The sequence below is a fragment of the Miniopterus natalensis genome, chromosome 3, assembly GCF_054644295.1.
Source record: "Miniopterus natalensis isolate mMinNat1 chromosome 3, mMinNat1.hap1, whole genome shotgun sequence".
In the NCBI taxonomy this organism is placed as follows: domain Eukaryota; kingdom Metazoa; phylum Chordata; class Mammalia; order Chiroptera; family Miniopteridae; genus Miniopterus; species Miniopterus natalensis.
In genome coordinates this window covers 99,116,118-99,136,371 of record NC_142083.1, presented here as the reverse complement: position 1 = coordinate 99,136,371, position 20,254 = coordinate 99,116,118, and the positions used below count along the sequence as shown (strand labels likewise).

At 39.9% G+C, this 20,254-nt stretch overlaps 1 protein-coding gene across 4 annotated transcripts in view; it reads right to left on the bottom strand.

Moving 5' to 3' along the window:
• The window catches only part of REXO5 (RNA exonuclease 5), a 31,495-nt gene extending 11,289 nt beyond the window's left edge, over window positions 1-20,206 (bottom strand). For 2 of the 4 annotated variants that reach the window (XM_087815817.1, XM_087815818.1), the window contains exons 1-10: window positions 20,069-20,206; window positions 15,758-15,870; window positions 13,650-13,776; window positions 12,485-12,581; window positions 9,346-9,489; window positions 6,580-6,668; window positions 5,463-5,578; window positions 3,067-3,205; window positions 2,823-2,917; window positions 1,732-1,834 (exon numbers count right to left, since the gene is read on the bottom strand). In XM_087815817.1, the coding sequence (XP_087671943.1) occupies window positions 1,732-1,834; window positions 2,823-2,917; window positions 3,067-3,205; window positions 5,463-5,578; window positions 6,580-6,668; window positions 9,346-9,489; window positions 12,485-12,581; window positions 13,650-13,776; window positions 15,758-15,870; window positions 20,069-20,206 (1,161 nt within the window). Of the gene's footprint in view, window positions 1-1,731; window positions 1,835-2,822; window positions 2,918-3,066; window positions 3,260-5,462; window positions 5,579-6,579; window positions 6,669-9,345; window positions 9,490-12,484; window positions 12,582-13,649; window positions 14,115-15,757; window positions 17,061-20,068 lie in introns of those variants that run through there. The other 2 variants (XM_087815819.1, XM_087815820.1) reach the window with 2 other exon arrangements.
• Between the last annotated feature and the right edge of the window lie 48 nt (window positions 20,207-20,254).

Here is a 20,254-nt window from a genome sequence, read left to right as displayed (position 1 = left end):
ACAAACTTTTTATTTAGAATCGTATTACATTTACAGAAAAATTACAAAGATAGTACAGAGGCTTCCTATTTTCAACTATGATTAATATCTTAGATTAATATGGTACATCTGACAGTTAATGAACCATTACTGATAAGTAATTATTAACTAAAGTCAGCTTAATTCAGATTTCCTTAGGTTTTTACCCCAGTGAGATACAATTTTCACTGGAACTTGAGCAGCAGCATAATAGAACGCAGTAGTTTTAAAGTGTGGTTCTCAAAGTGTGGTTCGAGAACTCCTGAGGGTTCCAGAGGCCCTTTCAGAAGTTCATGAGGTCCTCTCCAACTAAACAACTCGAGAAAGTCACTTGTCTGCTATTAAGCTAGACATTAAAGAGATTTGCAAAATATGTAAAACAATACTTTTCACATCAATTTTTTTGAAAATGTTTTCTCAGAAAAATTCATTTCTGTGTTAACATCATTTTTGATATTTAAAACAAATTAATAAATATTAAGATGATTTTTCTTCACATTTTATTTCTAATATGGTAAATGTTGATAGATATGATCTACATAAACAAAAGCCCTTTGAGGGTAAATAGGTCCTGAGATGAAAAAGTTTAGAATTTCTGTTGTGGTTTAGATCAGGGGCTGGCACATTCTAGTCATCGGGTCAAGTCTAGCTCAATGTCTGTAAAAGTTTTACTGGAGCACAGCTGTGCCCTTTCATTGACGTAAGTTGACTAGCTGTGAGAGACAGTATGGCCTATAAAGCCTAAAATATTTACTATCTGACCTTTATAGAAAGGTTTGCCAACCCCTAATGTAGAGCAAAGATAGGCTTTGGAATCTGACAGACCTGGGTTTGCATCCTGGCTCCACCTCTCACAAGCTGTGGCACTCTAGATTAAATTATCTAACTTTTCAAAATCTCAGAACGCTCACACATAAAATTGAGATAATAAGTTAACTCACAGGGTTGCTGTAAGGATAAGATCATGTACATAAAGCATTTTAGAACACCATTCTTAGTAAGATCTTAGTGAATGGTGGCTATTGTTATTTACATGCCCAGTAGGCATTTTAGAATGCCTTTCTACCACCATGACACAAAACACTATTCTGGTAGTTTATTATCCTATGTGGACTACCATTTATTTCATAATGGAATCATGATAGAACCTATTACGCAATGGGACAATCTAATAGGTTAGAATGTGGTATAACAAGGTCTACTATAAACTATGTCCTCTTCAAGTATCTCCCATATCTAATCTACACCCACTGCACTGCTATTGAAACAATGGTATGCTCCCCATACCCACCCCAAGAGAGCAACAGTCTATGCAGATTTTTATATTTATTAGAATTAGCATCAGCTAAAATTACCAACACCACATTATGGTGCTTAATATAGTATTCAAGACACTAAGCTAAGAGCTTTATACATAATCTCTCATTTGCCCTCATCAATGTCCCAGAGAAATGTGTTCCCATTTTACAGATCTAGAAACCAAAGTTGTTCAGAAAAATTGACCCAGGTCACATATTTGAAAGCAGACTTCAGAGACTACACACTTCACCACTGCACCAAGCTAGTGATACAGGTCTTCCTTCTGCATACAGGCTTGGCTTGAATTACACTCCCATTTTTGTAAAAAAAGGTAACAGGAGATGGCAGTCTGTGACTACCTGTTCTAGTCCCATAATTTTAGGAAAAGTAAATACAAAGGTCAAGGATACTAACCTTCTTTGGGCCATATTTAAGAAAATACTGAGCCAATTCAAGGGCTGTTCTAGCATCTTCTGTGGCATCATGACCAAGTCTACCTGGACTCTGAATATCCTTCCTGGAAAAGCAACATAAAATTGACATATCTGGGAGTATTTTTTAATGATAGGTTCTTTCAACTACCTCAAATATTCTGGTTATACGTAAAATTTCAGCATTCTGATAAATCAGCTTTGCATCACAACTATCAAGACTCCTTCATTCCTAACTGCCAGGACCTGAGAGACATACTAAGGATGTAGAATGGTCAGGAATGACTTTGTCCACAGCAAGCATATCTTCTGAAGGACAAAGGGCTACCCAATAAAAAGTCTCTTACCTACTCCCCACTTCCTTTGTCTCATTTCTTAGAGGTAACCATTGTTTAAAGTTACCTTCCAGAAATTTTCTATCTGTACATAAGTGTCTGTATGTATTTAAATCCTTTTTGGTTATTTTTTTTTTTTTTAAATCTTAAAAAATACATGTTTATGTCAACAGATATAGGTAAATCTAATCTACATCATATCACTGTCTAAGCATCTATAGAGTTTGTTCTGATTTCCATTTTATTCTCAGTAGTATCATAGAGAGATTTCCTTATTAGATCCTTCACAATCTTTTGAACAACAATAACAAAGTATTCAGTAACACATATAGCCATAATTTATTCAACCAGTCCTATAGGATAGCTGCAGTTTTTTGGGCTATTTTAAACTGTACTACAGCATAATGAACATCTGTCTGTAAAAGAATATATCCAATATAGAAATGTCATGTTATGAAATTTGGTTAGCTTTTATGACCCTCCCTGTCCAAATCTATCCATCAATCCTCAGCTGTGCATATAAAGCCCTTCTAGTATTTCCAAAAATTTTTTCATTTCGTGTCATACTTCTCTCCGGAGTTAGGATCCCAGGATTCATAAGAAATAAAAAGAATAATGCTTACAAACTAAGAGGGAGAACAGAGACTCCAAATTTTTCAATATGGATTAAATAAGATACTATATGCTAACTTACATGCAATTTTGTCAGGATAATATTATAATACACAAATAAACCTACCCCAAAATAGCTTTGGCTAAGAACTTTAGCTTAAATCTTCTGCCCTGCTCTCTGACGTAAAGCAATGATGTATCAATAACATATGGATGTATCATCTGAGGAGGAAAGAGAATAGAATGAGTAGCAGCTTATGCTAAAGGAAAAAACAAGTGGGCTGGGGAAAGAAGAGCCCAAGGCTTTATATCTGAGATAAATGGAACAGGTACATATACTAGAAAAACTAAGTCCTACACCAGATACTCACTTTCAGTGCTTTGAGATCCAAGTCTAAGGAGTGGCCCACTAACACAGCATCAGGAGGAAGTAGTGCCTTTAACTGTCTCTGGATATCCTTGAGTTTGGTCGTTACTGGGTTCAGAATCTTCTTTGTGATTCCTGAGTAGCTTTCAATAAAAAAAGAGAAATGGACAGGCCAGGATATTAACAAGTTTTCCTCCCTAGAAAGTAATTTCAAAAGAATATTAAAAAAAAAAAAAATTAATATACGGTCTGTGTTGAAAGGTTAAAAATACAAATAAGAAGCCCTAGCCGGTTTGGCTCAGTAGTTAGAGCATCGCCCTCAGACTGAAGGGTCCTGGGTTTGATTCCGGCCTGGGGTGCATGCCTGGGTTGCAGCCAATCAATGTGTCTCTCTCACATTGATGTTTCTCTTGCTCTCTCCCTTCCACTCTCTCTGAAAAGCAATGGAAAAAAAATATCCTCGGGTGAGGATTAAAAGAAACAAAAACAAATAAGCAAAGAGGAAATTTAAAATTACCCCTAATCTCACCACCCGGAGATCACCACCTTTTACATTTTAGTAAATACCCATTCCTATTTTTTTATTATATTCATTTATATATTTCCTTTTTATAAAAATGCAATCATAATGCATATGCTACTTTATGGCCCTGGCAGGATAGCTCAGTTGTTAAGAGCATTGTCCCTGCTAAGGTTTCAGGTTCAATCCCTGGTCAGGGCATGCATTCAATCAATGAATGCATAAATAAGTAGAACAACAAATCGATGTTTCTGTTTCTTTCTCTTTCTCAAATCAATAAATTAAAACAAACAAATAAACTGCCCTGGCCAGAGTGTCGTCCCGATACAGTAAGGTTGCAGGGTCGATCCCTGGTCGGAGCACACACAAGATAAAAATAATAGATAAGCCTGTATGGCTCAGTGGTTGAGCATCGACCCTGGAACCAAGAGGTCATGGTTCAATTCCCAGTCAGGGCACATGCCCCAGTTGTGGGCTCGCTCCCCAGTAGGGGGCATGCAGGAGGCAGCTGATGGATGATGTTTATTTCTCATCATTGTTTCTAACTCTCTGTCTCTCTCCCTTCCTCTCTCTAAAAAAAAAATCAATAAAAAAATAATAATGCATACACTACTTTATTACATGACTTTTATCATTTATGATAGATCATGAACAAACTTTCACATCAATTAACCTATTACAGCACATCCTTTGAAAAGGTTACAGAATACGCCATTATACGGATGTTACCATATTTTAATCAACCCTCTACTTTTCAGATATTTATATTCCCTAATTTTGCAATTCTGTGACAAACACGCTTATACATACATCTATGACTATTTCCTATGAAACTAATTATCATGCCTGCTAATAGTACAGCCTTTTTTATTTAACTTCATTGATTTTTAGAGAGAGGAAGAGAGAGTGAAAAAAGAAAAACGGATCTGTTGTTCCAGTTTATTTATGCATTCGTTAGTTGATTCTTGGTATATGCCCTGACTGGGGATCAAACCTGCAACTCTGGTCCATCGGGGCGATGCTCCAAGCAACTGAGCTACCCTGGCCAGGGCCTAGGACAGTCTTTATCATTATGATGGCCTCTTGGTGCCTAAGTAAGCATGAATCTATAGCTATAACTTCAATGGGCAGAAACAATAATGACTCACTGGCTTTTCTCTGCCTAATCACTGTAGTGTATACATATGAAATTACATGCTAATCTCTGAAAAGAGAAAAATGGTTGAGCTTCAAATTTGTCATGAAAAAACTTAGTTTAGTTTAGTTTTGTTTTTTGAGGTCAGGGCAGACTAACCTCTAAGATCATTTGACTGCCCAATGATTTACAGATTTTTCAGATGAGGTCTTATCAGAAAGCAACACTCCAGCTGTTTGGCAGTTGCTAGATGATTAACTGGGAGATTCTATAACAAGGAAGATAATATTCTGTTGACTTGAGGTCACAGGAAGATTAGAGAGCAAGAAGGGTAAGAGCATTAGACACTGGCGCTGTGCAATTTCAGTATTAAAATTTACAGCTGTCCCCAGCTGACTTGGTTCAGCGGGTGAGCACTGACCTATGATCCAGGAGATCGAGGTTCAATCCCCGGGCAGGGCACATGCCCTGGTTCCCGGCTCGATCCCCAGTCAGGGGCGTGCAGGAGGCAGCCAATCAATGACTCTCATCATTGATGTTTCTCTCTCTCTCCTTCTCCCTTCCTCTCTGAAATCAATAAAGGCATAAAAAAAAGATTACAGTTGTGCCCCAGCCTTTTCTTCGATAATATATATATAAGTAGGTCATACCTAACTAAATAGAAGCTACAGGCTATTTCTGTGAAGTCTCATTCCACTTTAGTCTGACAGCTCTAGACTAAAGCTAAAGGCAAGGTAAAAAATACCTGGTGAGGTAGTCCAAAATCTTTTTGTCAGGTTTAACGAGTTCATCCATAACACAGCCACCTCCTTCAGCAACCAGTGAGATGCGTGTTAGTTCTCTTCCCCTAGATGTGAGGCACTGAAAGACCAGGACATAATCAGGCTCCTGCACTGTGGAACTTTGACATAGCCTGTTACTCAGACTATGTCAACTGCCATCTACCCTAATCTACTGGGGTCCCGGTGACAACAGCACAGCCTTTTGCTGACCTGAGGATCCAGTATGAATGAAATTAAAGCTAGGCAGGCTGCTGAGCATTTACTTAACGTGACCAATACAGTAAAATTTCTCTGGGAAGGATGTGCTTAAGGAAGATGAATGGGAATAATAACACCAATCATAATTATATCATTTATTAAGTGTATATTACATCCCAATATTAAGTTAAGTACCACCTGATAAGTTATTCTTATTAGCACACTTTATCATCACCTAATGCAGTACTAAGCCATTTTATATACACCACCTCATAATAACCCTTTGAAATAGCCTCTACTGTTGTCCCCACTCCAGAGAGAAAAGCTGAAGCTGAGGGAGGTTAGGGAATTTGTCCAAGATGACAAATCCACTAACAGGCAAAGCCAGGATACACACTGTGACATGACAGATTCCAAAACTTTAGCTCTTAGCCACTCTGAAGAATAGAGAAACTGTCACCTAAGCACTAAATGAGAGGGGATGCAATGTCTTTGAAGGGAGACTTACTAATTAGAAAAAGTAAAACACAAGGGAGCTTAAGCAGGGAAATCCTACTTCTGATCTTACATGTACAAAACTAAGCCTAACAGATGGTAATTGAGGCAAAGTCTTCAAGGCAACAACAAATCACTTGTTCAAAAGACAGGAGTTAATGTACAAAGGTTTCATTAAACATAGCAACTAGAAAAAACTTATGTGATAGTTAGTCTTCATCCTGGAGCACAGATCTAAGTTTTCTAAAATGTGAGTGAAAGAGTCTATTTTCAGTTATTTAAAATGAACACTGGAACTGAATGCACTGGTTCACTGGTGCACTGGAATCAAGACATCATCCACTAGGCCCTAGTTTGCAACACTCCAGTTGAAAAAGTAGTACTTACCATTTCACAGTCAAGTCCAAAGAGAGGACTTTTGTCTGTTACAGGACCATTACATTTGGTTGGTACGAAGTTTTCACACTCAGGAAAACCTAGAAGAAAAGGTTACCTTAGAACCAGAGATGATAAACATCATTACATTCATCCTGGGAAACCTGAAATAACACATTTGCTGGGCACCTTCTTTAAGTGAGACACTTGAAAAATAAAGATTAAAAAAGAGACCATCTGTCCTCAAGTTTTCTCCATCCCCTCACTTTTAGATTCTGGAAGAATAACAAACATTGCTGTTACAAGAGAGAATAGAGCCTGGGCTTCCCGAAAGCTACCAAGGAACAATTTTTCCTCCTGTTAGAAAAGAGACTGTAACTAAACTGTGGCTGAGTCCAAAGGCACTAGACATTTCCAAGTAGGCACTAAGGAAGGATGAATAAAGTATGCAAATGACTGGATGTGGCATTTTTCTTTCCTAAACAAAGCAAGAGACACTAGGGATGAGGTTCTATCCTGTCAAAGATCTAAAAGGATTTCACTGTAAGCAAAAGGTTTATGTAATAGTCACCAGTGCACCCTGCACCCAACTCTACCCTGGAAATCTCTCTTGAAATCTGTGTCTAGAAATGTGCTTCCATTTTCTGAAATCATACCCTGAAGACTTCCTACAGAAGTTCAGCTAGGGTACCCCCCCTCCTTGTGTACTCTAAATCAATAACTAGGCATATTTAGCTCAGAGGTCTGAAAGCATTTGGATCACTGAAGACTCCAACTTTCATACAGAGGCTGCCAATAAAAGGTCATACCTAGATCTTGTCTGACTAGAAACAAAAGAGAGTTTGAAAAGTTTTGACCAGTTTCTATGCCACAGTATCCTGAAATTGCTAACTGATTACAACTGAAATCACCCAAATATGATCCAGGTCAGAAAAGAGAAGCATCCTCAAATCTGGGAGACATACACTTGCTGCCCTCCTCACCTATATTATCAGTGGCAATAATGATAAAAAATATCTAACATTGTATAGCACTATGTGCTAGCCACCACTTTTGTACAATAACTCATTTAGTCCTCATAGAAACCCTAAGGTATATAAACTATTTTACAGAGAGCGTTTTCACTTAAATTTATTTTAAAAGGAAATTTGTTTCCAGAATATATAAAGATCTCTAATAACTCAATAATAAAGACAGCCCAATTAAAAATTGGACACAGGATCTGAAAAGATATACAAATAGCCAATAAGCATAGGAAAAGATGCTCAACATCATCAGCCATCAGAGAAATGCAAATAAAACCACAATGATACCACTTCACACCCACTACAATGGGTGTAATAAAAAAGACAGAGAATAACAAGTATTGGTAAGAATGTGCAGAAATTGGAACCCTCATACATTGGTGGGAATCTAAAACAGTATAGCTGCTTTAGAAAATAGCCTGGTAGTTCCTCAAAATGTTAAACAGAGTTACCTAATGACCCAACAATTCCACTACTAAGTACATATAACCAAGAAAAGTGAAAATATATGTCCAAACAAAAACTTGTACCTAAATGTTCATAGCAGCATTACTCATAAAAGCCAAAAAGTGGAAACAAGCCCCGTGTCCATCAACTGATGAATACTTAAATCAAATGTGATATATTCATACACAGAGCAGGATTAGAATAAAAATAAATGAAGTACTGATACATGCTACAACATGGATGAACCTTGAAACTTTATGTTAAATGAAAGAAGCCAGGCACAAAAGACCACGATTCCATTTATATGAAATGTCCACAGGAGGTAAATCTATAGACAGAAAATAGATTAGTGGTTGACTAGGGCTAAGGGTGTTGTGGGAGAAACAGTAGTATGGGGTTTCTTTTGGGATAATAAGTGTCCTAAAATTGATTGTGGTGATGCCTGTAAAGCTCTTAAAAACATACTAAAAACTACTGAACTGTGTACTTTTTTTTTTTTAACTGTACACTTTAAATGGGTGAATTGTATGGTAAGTTAGTTATATCTCAATAGAGCTGATTTAAAAAAAAAAAATTAACATCACTGCTGTGATTAAGAGCTAATAAAGAAAATAAAATAAGCCCTGGCCAGTGTAGCTCAGTAGACAGAGCTTCGGTCTGTGCACCTAAGGATCTTGGGTTCAATTCCCAGTCAAGGGCACGTGCCTGGGTTGCAGGTTCGATCCCTGGCACATGCAGGAAGCAACCAATTGATGTCTCTCTCTCATATTGATGTTTCTCTCTCCCCCTACCCCTTTACTTCCACTCTATCAATGGAAGAAATATCCTAGGGTGAGGATTAACAAATGAACAAACAAACAAATATGTTAAATGAAATCAAATCATTTCTATTAAATTCTTGCTGACCAAGGCTGAGCCCAGGCCTGCTCTATTTGGTGAAGAAAATGGGGGTGGAGGAGGGAGGATTAGAAGTATTGAAGAAGTGTTAAAGACATAATGACTTTTTAATATACTAAGAAGAAATGAAAGAAAACTGAGAAAGGAATAACTTTCCCATTAAATATTTCAATGCTATTTAAGGTCCCATTCATGTACTACCTCAAATCATCACTATACCAACATGGTACACATCCTACACTTTAGGAAACGTTGCACTTAAAATAATTCTCCATTAACAGAAGACAGAACAAGTCACTTGGAAAGTAGCCAAAAAGAAAACCAAAAAAAATTTTCAACAGTATTATTTTTACATAAACTGCTAGATATTCTTATATTGTTACCAACATCAGATTAAATCTAAACCAACCTTGTAATGGAAAGTGAAATGTTTTCATTTCCTCCTTTGTGAGCAGGCATTGGGTCAAGCCCACTTTCTTACAGCCATACTTTTGAATGATGGGGTCATTCTGCAGATTGATGCTGACTTTTGAACTGGCAGAAGGTAAAGACCCTGAAACAAGAAGGACAACTGAGTGTATCTCATTCAATCTGTGTTTAAGAGACCTCAAAGGACATGGCTCGTAATATTGTAAAGGTAAGTATGGAGAAAATCAAAAGATGTGCAAGACCCAACCCCAACTTTTTTAAGGAGCTTGCACCCTAATACAGTTATAGGAAAACAAAGAAAGTAAGTTCCAAATGGTCTATAATAACAAGGGCTATAAAAGGAAAAGGAAGACAATACACTGGCTGGAGTGGTCAGAGATGGTTCAAGAGAAGAAAAGATTAGCTGGGTCTTGAAGGCAGAATTCATATAATTGGTATATTAGACCTGTCCATTACAGTGCCTGCGACTCCTAACAGCCCATTCTAGCAAAATCTACTCCATCCCTAGCCACTTAATTCAAGCATCAGCCTAGCTTAGGAAAAACCATCTATAAACTGACCAATGACTTGATATTCCTTGTCAAGACATGTTCAATGGTAGCTAAGCTGGTCAGATTGCTCGCTGCCAGAACTGAACCAGGAAACACAGAAAACTGACTAGTTAGAAGAGAACAGAAAAAAGAAGCTGCCCTGAAAGAGATAGAGAGCAGCTTTTCACTAGAGGCACCTAAGATTCCTGATGTATTTCTAGTCCACTTGTATCCTTCAAATAATACCCCTCTCACTTAAGGTGCCTAAGTTTTTGGTCCTTGCAACCAAAAAAGCCAGTCTCCTAAGTAGAAAGAAGGCATGCCAAGCAAGACAGAAATGTATAAAGCAAGGCTGGTATGGCAGTGACTAGACCAGCTGGGGAGGAACAAGGGTCTGTGTGGAGAGAGGAGGAGAAAAGTAAACTGTAGGCCACAGTGAATGTCTGGCTTGAGTCTGGACTTTAGTCCATCATTCAATACGTAATGGGGAGCAAAAGAAAGTTCCTGAGAAGGGAAGTGGCATAACCGAACAGTATTTTAAGCAAGATCAATCTCAAAGGTACATAGGAAACAGCGCAGGGAGAGAAATGAGAAAAGGTCTGGATTAGGACGGTGGAAAGGATGGATGAAAAGGAATATATGAAAGAAACATTACACAAGAAAAACTGGTAGAGCACAGTGACAGAACAATTCAATTCGGTCAACAAAATACTTACATGAAGTACTTGTATACCTGACAATGTTTAAGCTACTAGAGATTCCCCAATAAACAAGATCAACAAAACTCTCCATGGAACTTTTTCTAGTTGGGAAGATGAACAGTAGACTAATAACATAAAACAGCAGGTGAGGACAAGGGTGATGGAGAAGGTAAGAGGTAGAGGAGGAGCTGTGGGGCAGGAAAGGAACTGCTGCCATATTATAATGATCAGGGGAGGTCCCTTGTAAGGTGACATCTGAACAGAGTCAGAGGAGCAAGGGAAGGAGCCATGCAGATTGGGTATGGGGAGCCAGAAGAAAAATAATTCTTAAACTCAAGACTGGTGTCTTAGAGAAAAATGGTACCAACAGAAAAGGGGATTGGAAGATGGAAGTCTATTATTTAGGGATGAGAAAAATGCTTTTAGCTATTTTATGATTGAGGGGACAGTGGACTATCCAAGTAGCAACATCCAGCAGGCTGTCAAAAATGCAGCCCTGGAATCTGGGACACGAGTCCTAGAGATAAAAATAAAGGAGTTACCCACAGAAGAGTGATAGGTAAGCCTGGAAAGAATAGATGAGTATTCCAAAGGAGGATAGGAGTGCTACAGATTACACCTTGGGAGCTTTGGTATTTAGGATGAAAAAACAAAGTGAAATCTTTAAGGGGACAGAGAAATAGCCATGACCCTATGACTCCTCAATGCGTACATAATAATCCAAAGTCCTTCACGTGGCCTTTACAGCCTACAGGACATGGCTTTAGTCTACCTCTCAAGCCTCATCTCTCACCATTCCCTCATTCCATCCCTGTCCCACCTAATCATCCCAACCATCTAGTCTTCAGTCATGTCGAAGTTATTTTTCCTTATTATATCTTTTCTTTTATAACTTGCCATTTTTACATGAGCTTTGACTCTCATGACGACTACTTTGTGATTTACTAAAAAATGTTTATAGTTCAGGTTCAATCAAACATAGCTGAAGTCAGATATGGGGACCTACTGGAGAGGAGTCATGGACAGGTAGGAAATTAGATGCCTTTGAGACAGAGGATAGTAGGAAGCACAGTACTGGAGGAGATGGGAGGAAAGCACTGCTTATTCCTCACCACTTTTCCATGTCCCCTGAGTGCAACTACTCAACTATTTATTTTGAAACACAGAAAAAGCATCACTGAACAATACTTACCTTACTATGTGTAATGAACTCTGATGAGTTCTAGTCTATTCCACCACTTGCCTCCTTCCCACCCCAAAACAGGTTAGCTAGAATTTGCTCATGAGACACAACCCACAGTTTGAAAAACACTGCTATCAGTGAAAGGCAAGATCTTCCTTCCCATCTGTACACTTGTAGGTACAAAGGCCCAGTGACAGTTTAAAAATTATTCACAATAATACACAAGAGTCCAATGTCAGTGATAACCAGAGGAGCCTTAGCTATCTAACATAACCAGATGGTTTCTGAGGCATTAAATCCTAGCTATGACTTCTGTTGTCTAATCTCCCTACATACTTACCCATTTTTTCCTTTAAAAAACTGCTTTCTGCCCAGCCAGAGTGGCGCAGCAGTTAAGCACTGACCTAGGATCCAGGAGATCCAGGTTCGATTCCCGGTCAGGGCACATGCCTGGGTTTCGGGCTCGATCCCCAGTAGGGGGTGTGCAGGAGGCAGCTGATCAACGACTTTCTAATCATTGATGTTTCTATCTCTGTCTCCCTCTCCCTTCCTCTCTCTGAAATCAATAAAGACATTTTTTTAAAATATTGCTTTCTGCTGAAGATAGTTAGAATTGAGTTTTGTTGCTTGCAAGAATAAAAATGACTGATAAACCTACTCAATATCTTTTAGAATGAGCAAATAAAACTAGAATCACAGCCATACCTGCAATTGTCTTGGACAGATCCCCGGTTGTTCGTTTTTTTTGCAGCCCAATGATATCAGCTAGAAAATCAGATGATGGAGGAGGCAAGCGGAATTTCTGCAAATAACATAACAGGTGTTTATAAAAATGCTTCAAAGCTGTTAAAAGACTGTCAAAGACCTGGTCTTTCATTTCATTGTTATCTCAGTGCTAGAGAAGGTCTGGACCTTAATCGCTTGCATTGTAAAATGAGGACTGCTTCCTTAATGTGTAAAGTGACTAGGTAGATGAAGCCACATTTATCTCACTCCAGAAATTTTCTTTGCCTCTTCAATTATACACTGCAAGTAAGACAAACACTACAGAAATGTAAAACTTAGAGAAGTCCCTTATATTTTCAAAGCACTCCCAAATGTATTACTTTAGTGGACAGCATGAGGGTAGGTTAGGACAGATATACAGCAAAGCAAAACAGTTGAGAGCTCCAGCCTCAGGCTCACCTGGGCTTAAATTCCAGGTCCACTATTTGCTGTAATTTGGACAAGTCATTCAGTTTCCCTATGTATAAAATGGGAATAAAAGATTTATCTCTTACAAGACTATTGTGAGAATTAAAGATGATGCACGCAGCATGATTAATGTATGGCTTAGCACATAGGTAGTGTTCAATAAATGAAAGCACAAAAGAAAATGGAGACCCAAAGAGATTAAATTAGGGCTCACCAACTCAAATGCCCTCAGGGGTAAATAGATGAAACAGTCCAACAGAGACCGGTTGAGGCTATGAGAGAATGGAGAGCACATGTCTCTTCTAAAGATGACAGCTGCTATTCAGCTCCAGATACTGTTCTAAAAGGGCCCAATCTTGTGGTGTTGTCAAGAGAAACTGAAAAATATAGATTTTACAATTTTTGAAAACACCATAGCCCAAATAAAATAGGACAAAATCAACCTGGGAACTATACACTACAATCTGGGAATAAAAGTTTTGCCTAGATTACCAAAGAAAATCAAAGACAAACCCAATCTCAATACAAGATCTCTGCATCTTGGTCTTTTTCACCTTCTACAACCCCTATTGCTTTTTAAATCAGGTCGCCAAGGAGCACGGTTTGGGACATGTGCACTAATGTCTGGGTGGGAGAACCTGACTCCAGGCTCCAGTATAAAGTTTTGTTAACTTACATGTCTGAATGCCTTTCGGAGAAATCCAAACTCCAAGTAGAACCTGTAAAAGTGTAGCTGACTCATTCCCTGCAGTACAAAAACCACGACGTTGTTCAGGTGGTTTTGGTGCAAAAGCTGGCACCAGCTGTTGAAAAATCAAACCAACACATCTAAGAGTGATACCATTGAGTTGGTTACAGGCACACAGAAGGCAAGTGTGGAAAAAAAGCAGTGAGCAACAGCTAATGGAATTTCTCATCACTCACTGCCTACAAATGGAGAACTGCTATTACTGCCCAGAATTCAAACACAGAGCTCTTAATTACTGCATTCAAATCAAGTAGAATAGCATGTGAAAAGTAATGTACTCAAACCCAAAATTCTGTTAAACTTTGTTTCAAATCCTAAATTCGGATTTGTTTTAAATAGGAACTAATCTCAAGATACTAAGCTGCTTGGTAGTTCTTCCTACGCAGGTAATCATATAACTGGCTGAAAAAAGCTGGTTTTGGATAAACTGGCAGACTGATGGTAATGTCTGTGAATACAGAGGATGGCTTTTGAGGAATCTAGCCAACCTCCCCCCAGACATTTGAAAATCTCTCTATTGGTACATATAAAAAAGCAACTTTTATTGCACATTTAATAATGGCATTAAGGATATCAGAAGAGTAAATTCTCTTTGCCGCTTATTTGTAAAAGAAGGAAAAAAGACTGGGATTCTTGCCCTAGCCAGTTTGGCTCAGTGGTTAGTGTGTCAGTCCTCAGACTGAAGGGTCCTGGGTTTGATTCCAGCCAAGAGCACCTACCTTGGATGCAGACTCAATCCCCAGCCTGTCAGGGTGCATGTGGGAGGCAACCAATCAATGGATCTTTCTCACATCGATCTCCCCACCCCGTCCCCCAAAAAGCAATGGAAAAAATATCCTCTGGTGAGGAATTAAAAGAAAAAAAGGTTGGGATTCTTAACATATGATCATATTATTTCACTTTTTTTCTTTTTAATTTTCAATTACAGCTGACATTCAGTATTATTTTATATTAGTTTCAGTTATAAGCATAGTGGTTAGATATTTATGTAATCTACCAAGTGATCCCCCCACGTGGCACTACACCTAGTTACTACAATATTATTGACCACATTCCCTATGCTGCACTTTATATCCCCTTGACTATTCTGTAACTACCAATCTGTCTGTACTTCTTAATCCCTTCACCTTTTTCACCCAGCCCCCAATCCCTCTCCCCTCTGGCAACTGTCAGTTTGTTCTCTGTATCTATGAGTCTGTTTGTTTTGTCCCTTTATTTTGTTCTTTAGAATCCACATAAAAGTGAGATCATACAGTGTTTATACTTCTGTCTGATTCATTTCACTTAGGATAATACCCTCTAGGTCCATCCATGTTGTTGTAAATGGCAAGATTTCCTTCCCTTTTTCCGCCACCTAATATTCTATTGTATACATATGCATTGTATTTTTTTAAGTCTTCGACCCATTGATGGACACCTGGGCTGCTTCTGTATCTTGGCTATTGTAAATAATGCTGGGGTGCAGATATCTTTTCAAATACTGTTTTCATTTCCTTCTGATAAATACCCAGAGTGGGATTGCTTTGTCACATGGTAGTTCTACTTTTAATTTTTTTTCGAGGAACCTCCACAGTGGCTATACCAATTTGCAACCCCACCAACAGTGCAAGAGGGTTCCCTTTTCTCCACATCCTTGCCAACACTTGTTATGATCATTTTATTTCAATCAGGTCTCCACTGGGGGTTACAAACCAAAATATCTATAGCAGCCAGATACTGTAAACAAGGAAAGCTGGCCAGGTGGGACACTGAAGTGCATATGCCCCATCTAAAGGGGGAGGCCACTATTCAGCTTTGACAAATTGTTCCCATGTGGGAATACAGGGACAGTTGCAGATCTTTGAGTTTTTGAAGAAGTAAAAAAATCTGAATTTTTATAAAGGACTTCCCAAATAAAATTGTAGGCAACTATCATAATTTTTTTAAAGGAAATTCTGTATGGCAGACAAATAATGTCAGTTAAGGCAGGTATAGCCCTCTAGACACTGAGGTTTGAAACCTAAGGTCTATCCCCACCTTTTAAGTTCATCTCATACCTAGGTTTGGGAACACTGGATTTGCCCAGAACTGCGTACTTCAGCAATTCACATAGCTGGTTATGGGTTACTTCACAGTTTTCAGCAAATAAAATGGTAGATAAGCGTGCTTTCTGTAAAGATTAAATCGGGGCATATCAAATTATGATTATCAAGAACAGCAACAAAGCAAGGCATATTATTAAAATATTCTAGTTTCTGATGATTTTAGCATATATCTGAACATGAGGGTTATAATTAATCAGAAAGGAAGGTCTAAAACCACCACCTGTGATATGACATTATTAATGGAATACTTAATAAACATTGACACATAACCTTAATTACAGATACTTGGTTATGTACTAGGGGTAGCAGGATGAATAAAACATGATTCATGCTCTCATGGAGTCCATTCTACTAGGGGGAAAGTACAGAAACAGGTAATTCCAATACAATGTTGGGTATAGGAGCCAAGAGGCAAACTGCCTTGAGGGTTACTGTGTTTGGGGGACAGCTTCACTGAGATAAAAATAATGGGGTTGAGCCCTGAAAATAAAGAGTCAGCCAGGTAGCAGGAAACACTGTGTCTAAACATGTACTGTAGTATGGTTTGGCCAGAGCCAAGATTGCATGTTGCAGAGCAGTAGAGATATGAGAGGAGAGAAGTGGGAGCTAGACGACAAATCATATTGTCTAAGCTAAGGAGCAACAGGGAGTTCACTGAAGTTCCACCCCTCCTTTAAAATAGCTAGGCACTTATATCTGGTTATTAAAGTATATTGTACTTGTTTAAAAAGAGTCAGATAATAGAGAAAGGTAAAATAGATAAAAGACAGACAATAAATGAAAATAAAGTCACCTGCCCTGTACTTGAATAACTCAAGAGATAATTACCACTTTCATTTTAATCAGGGAAGCAGCAGAGTATAGTGAGGAGCTCACATCATGGACTCACACAACCGGAGTTCAAATACCAGCTTTACTGTCTGGGACAAGTGCCTTAACCTCAAGATGCAGTTTCTTCATCTATATAAAGTAATTATAATTCTACCTCGTGAGATTATTGGGAAAACCAATGAGGTAGTGCAAGTACAATAGACTGAAGCTAGTGCCTGAAGTATTGTAGTACTTAATAAACAACAGATATTGCTATTTTTTCCCCTATGACTTTTTAATTTTGATAGTCCATTCTCTAAAGTTACCCAAAAACTTGTAATTTCTCTGGGGGGAAAAAAATCCCTAATGATGACACTGTTTTTTTAAAAATTATAAACAGTTTTGTGAGTATCCTTGTATAGACATCTTTGTACATTTATTTTCTTAGGATAAATTCTTGGTCAAAATAAGCATGTATATATGATATTCTGACAAAGATTGCTAACTCCTAAAGAAATGTACCAATTTATATTTACCAACCAAAAATGTGTGAGATTGATAAGGTGGAACTGAGTAAGGCGGGGGTTTATATGGTTGCTGAGCATGGGCAGTCAGAACCTGAGAAGGGAGAAGAGGACACCTATATAGGAGAGACGACCCAGGATTGGGGGTAGGCATGCAGTACACACGCGTGGGGAGCCAATGTGGGGTGTCAAAGCCTGAACAGTATAAGGGCATCCATGCAGTGGGAAGGGAAGAGCAGCGACCTGGCATCAAGTCAGAAACTGTTTAGGATAAGGAGGGCATAAATGCTGAGGGACAACAGTGGCATGTATCACAAGATTCAGAGCCTGAACAGGGTGAGGGTGTCCATGTGAGAAGGATGAGGGTAGCAGCCTGTCACAGTAGTGATGAGGGCATTCACACAGGAGGGTAACCTGGTATAAGGTGCAGTGTGACAGAGCCCAAGCCGGATGAGGAGGGTGTGGGCAGATGCAATGGGGGACTAACCAAATATATTAAAGATAATGGGAGTTAGGTTTTTCAAAGGAAATTATGAATACGAAAAGGCAGAAATTCACAATGAATCATGTGGAATTGGGTTGAAAGTAGAGCTACTGATATGAATTCATGGTTTTTCAATATGTATGGATCCATGTTTAACGCAATATGAATTATATGTTTAAATATTAATTTAATTAAATACTTTTATGACTAAATTACAAACAACTTTTATAAATAAAGTTAATTTGGTAACATGAATTACACATTTAAATATAAATATTTAATGTCATAAGAATTTAGCTATAAATGTGTATGTGTGTTTGTGTATATATTTCCTAGTTCTTTTGGGAGTATTAACATCCTAATAGCAATGAGCACATCTAGTACCCAAGTCTTGAGTTTCTAAATGTCATTCGCTACTGAAATAAACCAAATCTCCCAGGAGAAAGAGCTGATTCCAGGGCTGGGGCAGGGAAAGCACAGATGAGCCTGGAACACCTGTGCCAGAGAAGTGAGGAAATGCTCCAAGAATGATGGGGTCACGTCAAAAGGACAAGCAGCTCCCTCAATGGCCAAATCTGGGATATTTTCAGCATCAAAATATGAGAATGGATTATAACCCACTGAATACAATAGGTAACCATGAGTTCACACTGAGAAAAAAATAAGTAAATTGCTAGTTTAATGAGAAAGCATTTCCCCACAAAATTAGAGAAAAGGTAACTTTAGAGAAGTTTAGCACACACTTATCTTAATCAACTAATCATGGTTAATATGACCAAATGGGACAATCAAAACCCTGTGCAAGCCGAGGCCAGTTTGGCTCAGTGGTTAGAGTGTTGGCCTTAGGACTGAAGGGTCCCAGCTTTGATTCCAGCCTGGGGTGGGTGCCTTGGTTGCAGAAGGCAACCATTCGATGTGTCTCTCTCACAGACGTCAATGTTTCTTTCTCTCCCTCCCCCTTCCACTCTCTCTAAAAAATCAATAGGAAAATATTCTCGGGTGAGGATTAAAAAAAAAAAAAGTGTGCAATCTGATAAAATACATGAGAACAGTATCACTTCTGTGCTACTTCTGCCAAAGATTTATAATCTGAATCCAATCACTAAGCGAACAGGCCCCCGGTGGCCCAGTGGGTTGGAGTGCCCTTCTGTGCACCAAGAGGTTGGGGGTCTGATTCCTGGTCAGGGCACACACCTGGGTTGCAGGTTCCATCCCCTGTGGGGGTGAGAACAGGAGGCAACTGATCCATGTTTCTCTCTCTTTCGAAAAATCTAAAATAATCATATAAAAAAAACTAAAAATCATGTAAGAAAATCTCCCTCTCGCCCTAAAAATCAATAAAAGCATACCCTCCGGTGAGGATTAAAAAATAATAAGCAAACAGACAAACCTAACTTGAGGGACATTCTGGATGATAACTGTTCCAGGATTCTACAAAAGCAAGGTCATGAACATCAAGGAAAAAGACTGGGGGACTGGGCTGAAGGAGACGTGGCAACACAACAGCACAACACACCATTCTGCTAAAAAGGACAGAAACTCAAAGGGGTCCGAGGATGAGGCGGCAGGTAACACCTCTCCACGTTACCTCCTGATTCTGACGGTGGCACTGTCACGTAGGGCTGTTTGTAGAAAACACAGCCTAGGACACCCGGGGGGGCGCACCGTGTTGTCAGCTGGTTTCAATGTGTGAGTGTGTGTGTGTGGGGGGACTGTTCTCGCAACTCTTCTGTAAGTTTAAGATTGCTTCAAAATAAAAAAGTGATGAGGCCCAGCCGGGCGTGGCTCAGCGGTTGAGCGTGGACCTAGGATCCAGGCGATCGGGGTTGATTCCCGCTCAGGGCACAAGCGCGGGTTGCGGGCTCGATCAATGACTCTCTCATGATTGATGTTTCTGTCTCTCTCTCCCCCTCTCCTTTCCTGTCTCTGAAATCAATAAAGATATATATATTTTTAAAAAGTGATGAGGCTGTCAATTTCCTTACACTTCTTACATTAACCTTTAAAAAATTGTTTTGCCAGTCTGACAGGTAAAAAATGGAATCCCATTTTAATAAAGGATGCCCCACAGCGCCACTTCCCGGCTAACCTCTACCCGACTTACTCATCCTTCCAATGCTTTCCCCCCGTCTCTGAACCCCCAGCGCCCGGGTGCCCACGGCCCGGCCGGCAGGGCGCTCGCAGCTTCGCCCGGGGGCGGCACCGGCGCCCGAACCCGGAGCGCCCCCGCGCGAACCTCGGTACCGGCCGAGCGCGCGTTCCTCCCGCCGGCCGGCACCTGCCCAGCTGGAGGTCGCCGGCGGGCGCCCGAGGGAGGGGGCGGCACGTTCCCACGTTACGGGTCCGAAAGCAGGTCCCCGGAGGCCCGCGGGAGCCTGACCCGCGTCCAGGGCCCGCGGCGGCGGGGCGAGGGCCCGGCCGCTCCCACCGGCGCCCGGCGCTCACCTTGGCCGCGGGCGGCCTCTCCTCACGCTCCCCACCGGCTCTCCTCGCCTCGGCCGTGCCGACCAGCGCGCTCGGGGCGCGCCTCCGCTTCCTGCCCTCCTCGGGGCGCCTCCCGGCCTTCCCCCGGGCCGGCTCCATGGCTGAGGGGAGAGGGCACCGCCGAGGGGAACCGCGCCGCGCCTGAGT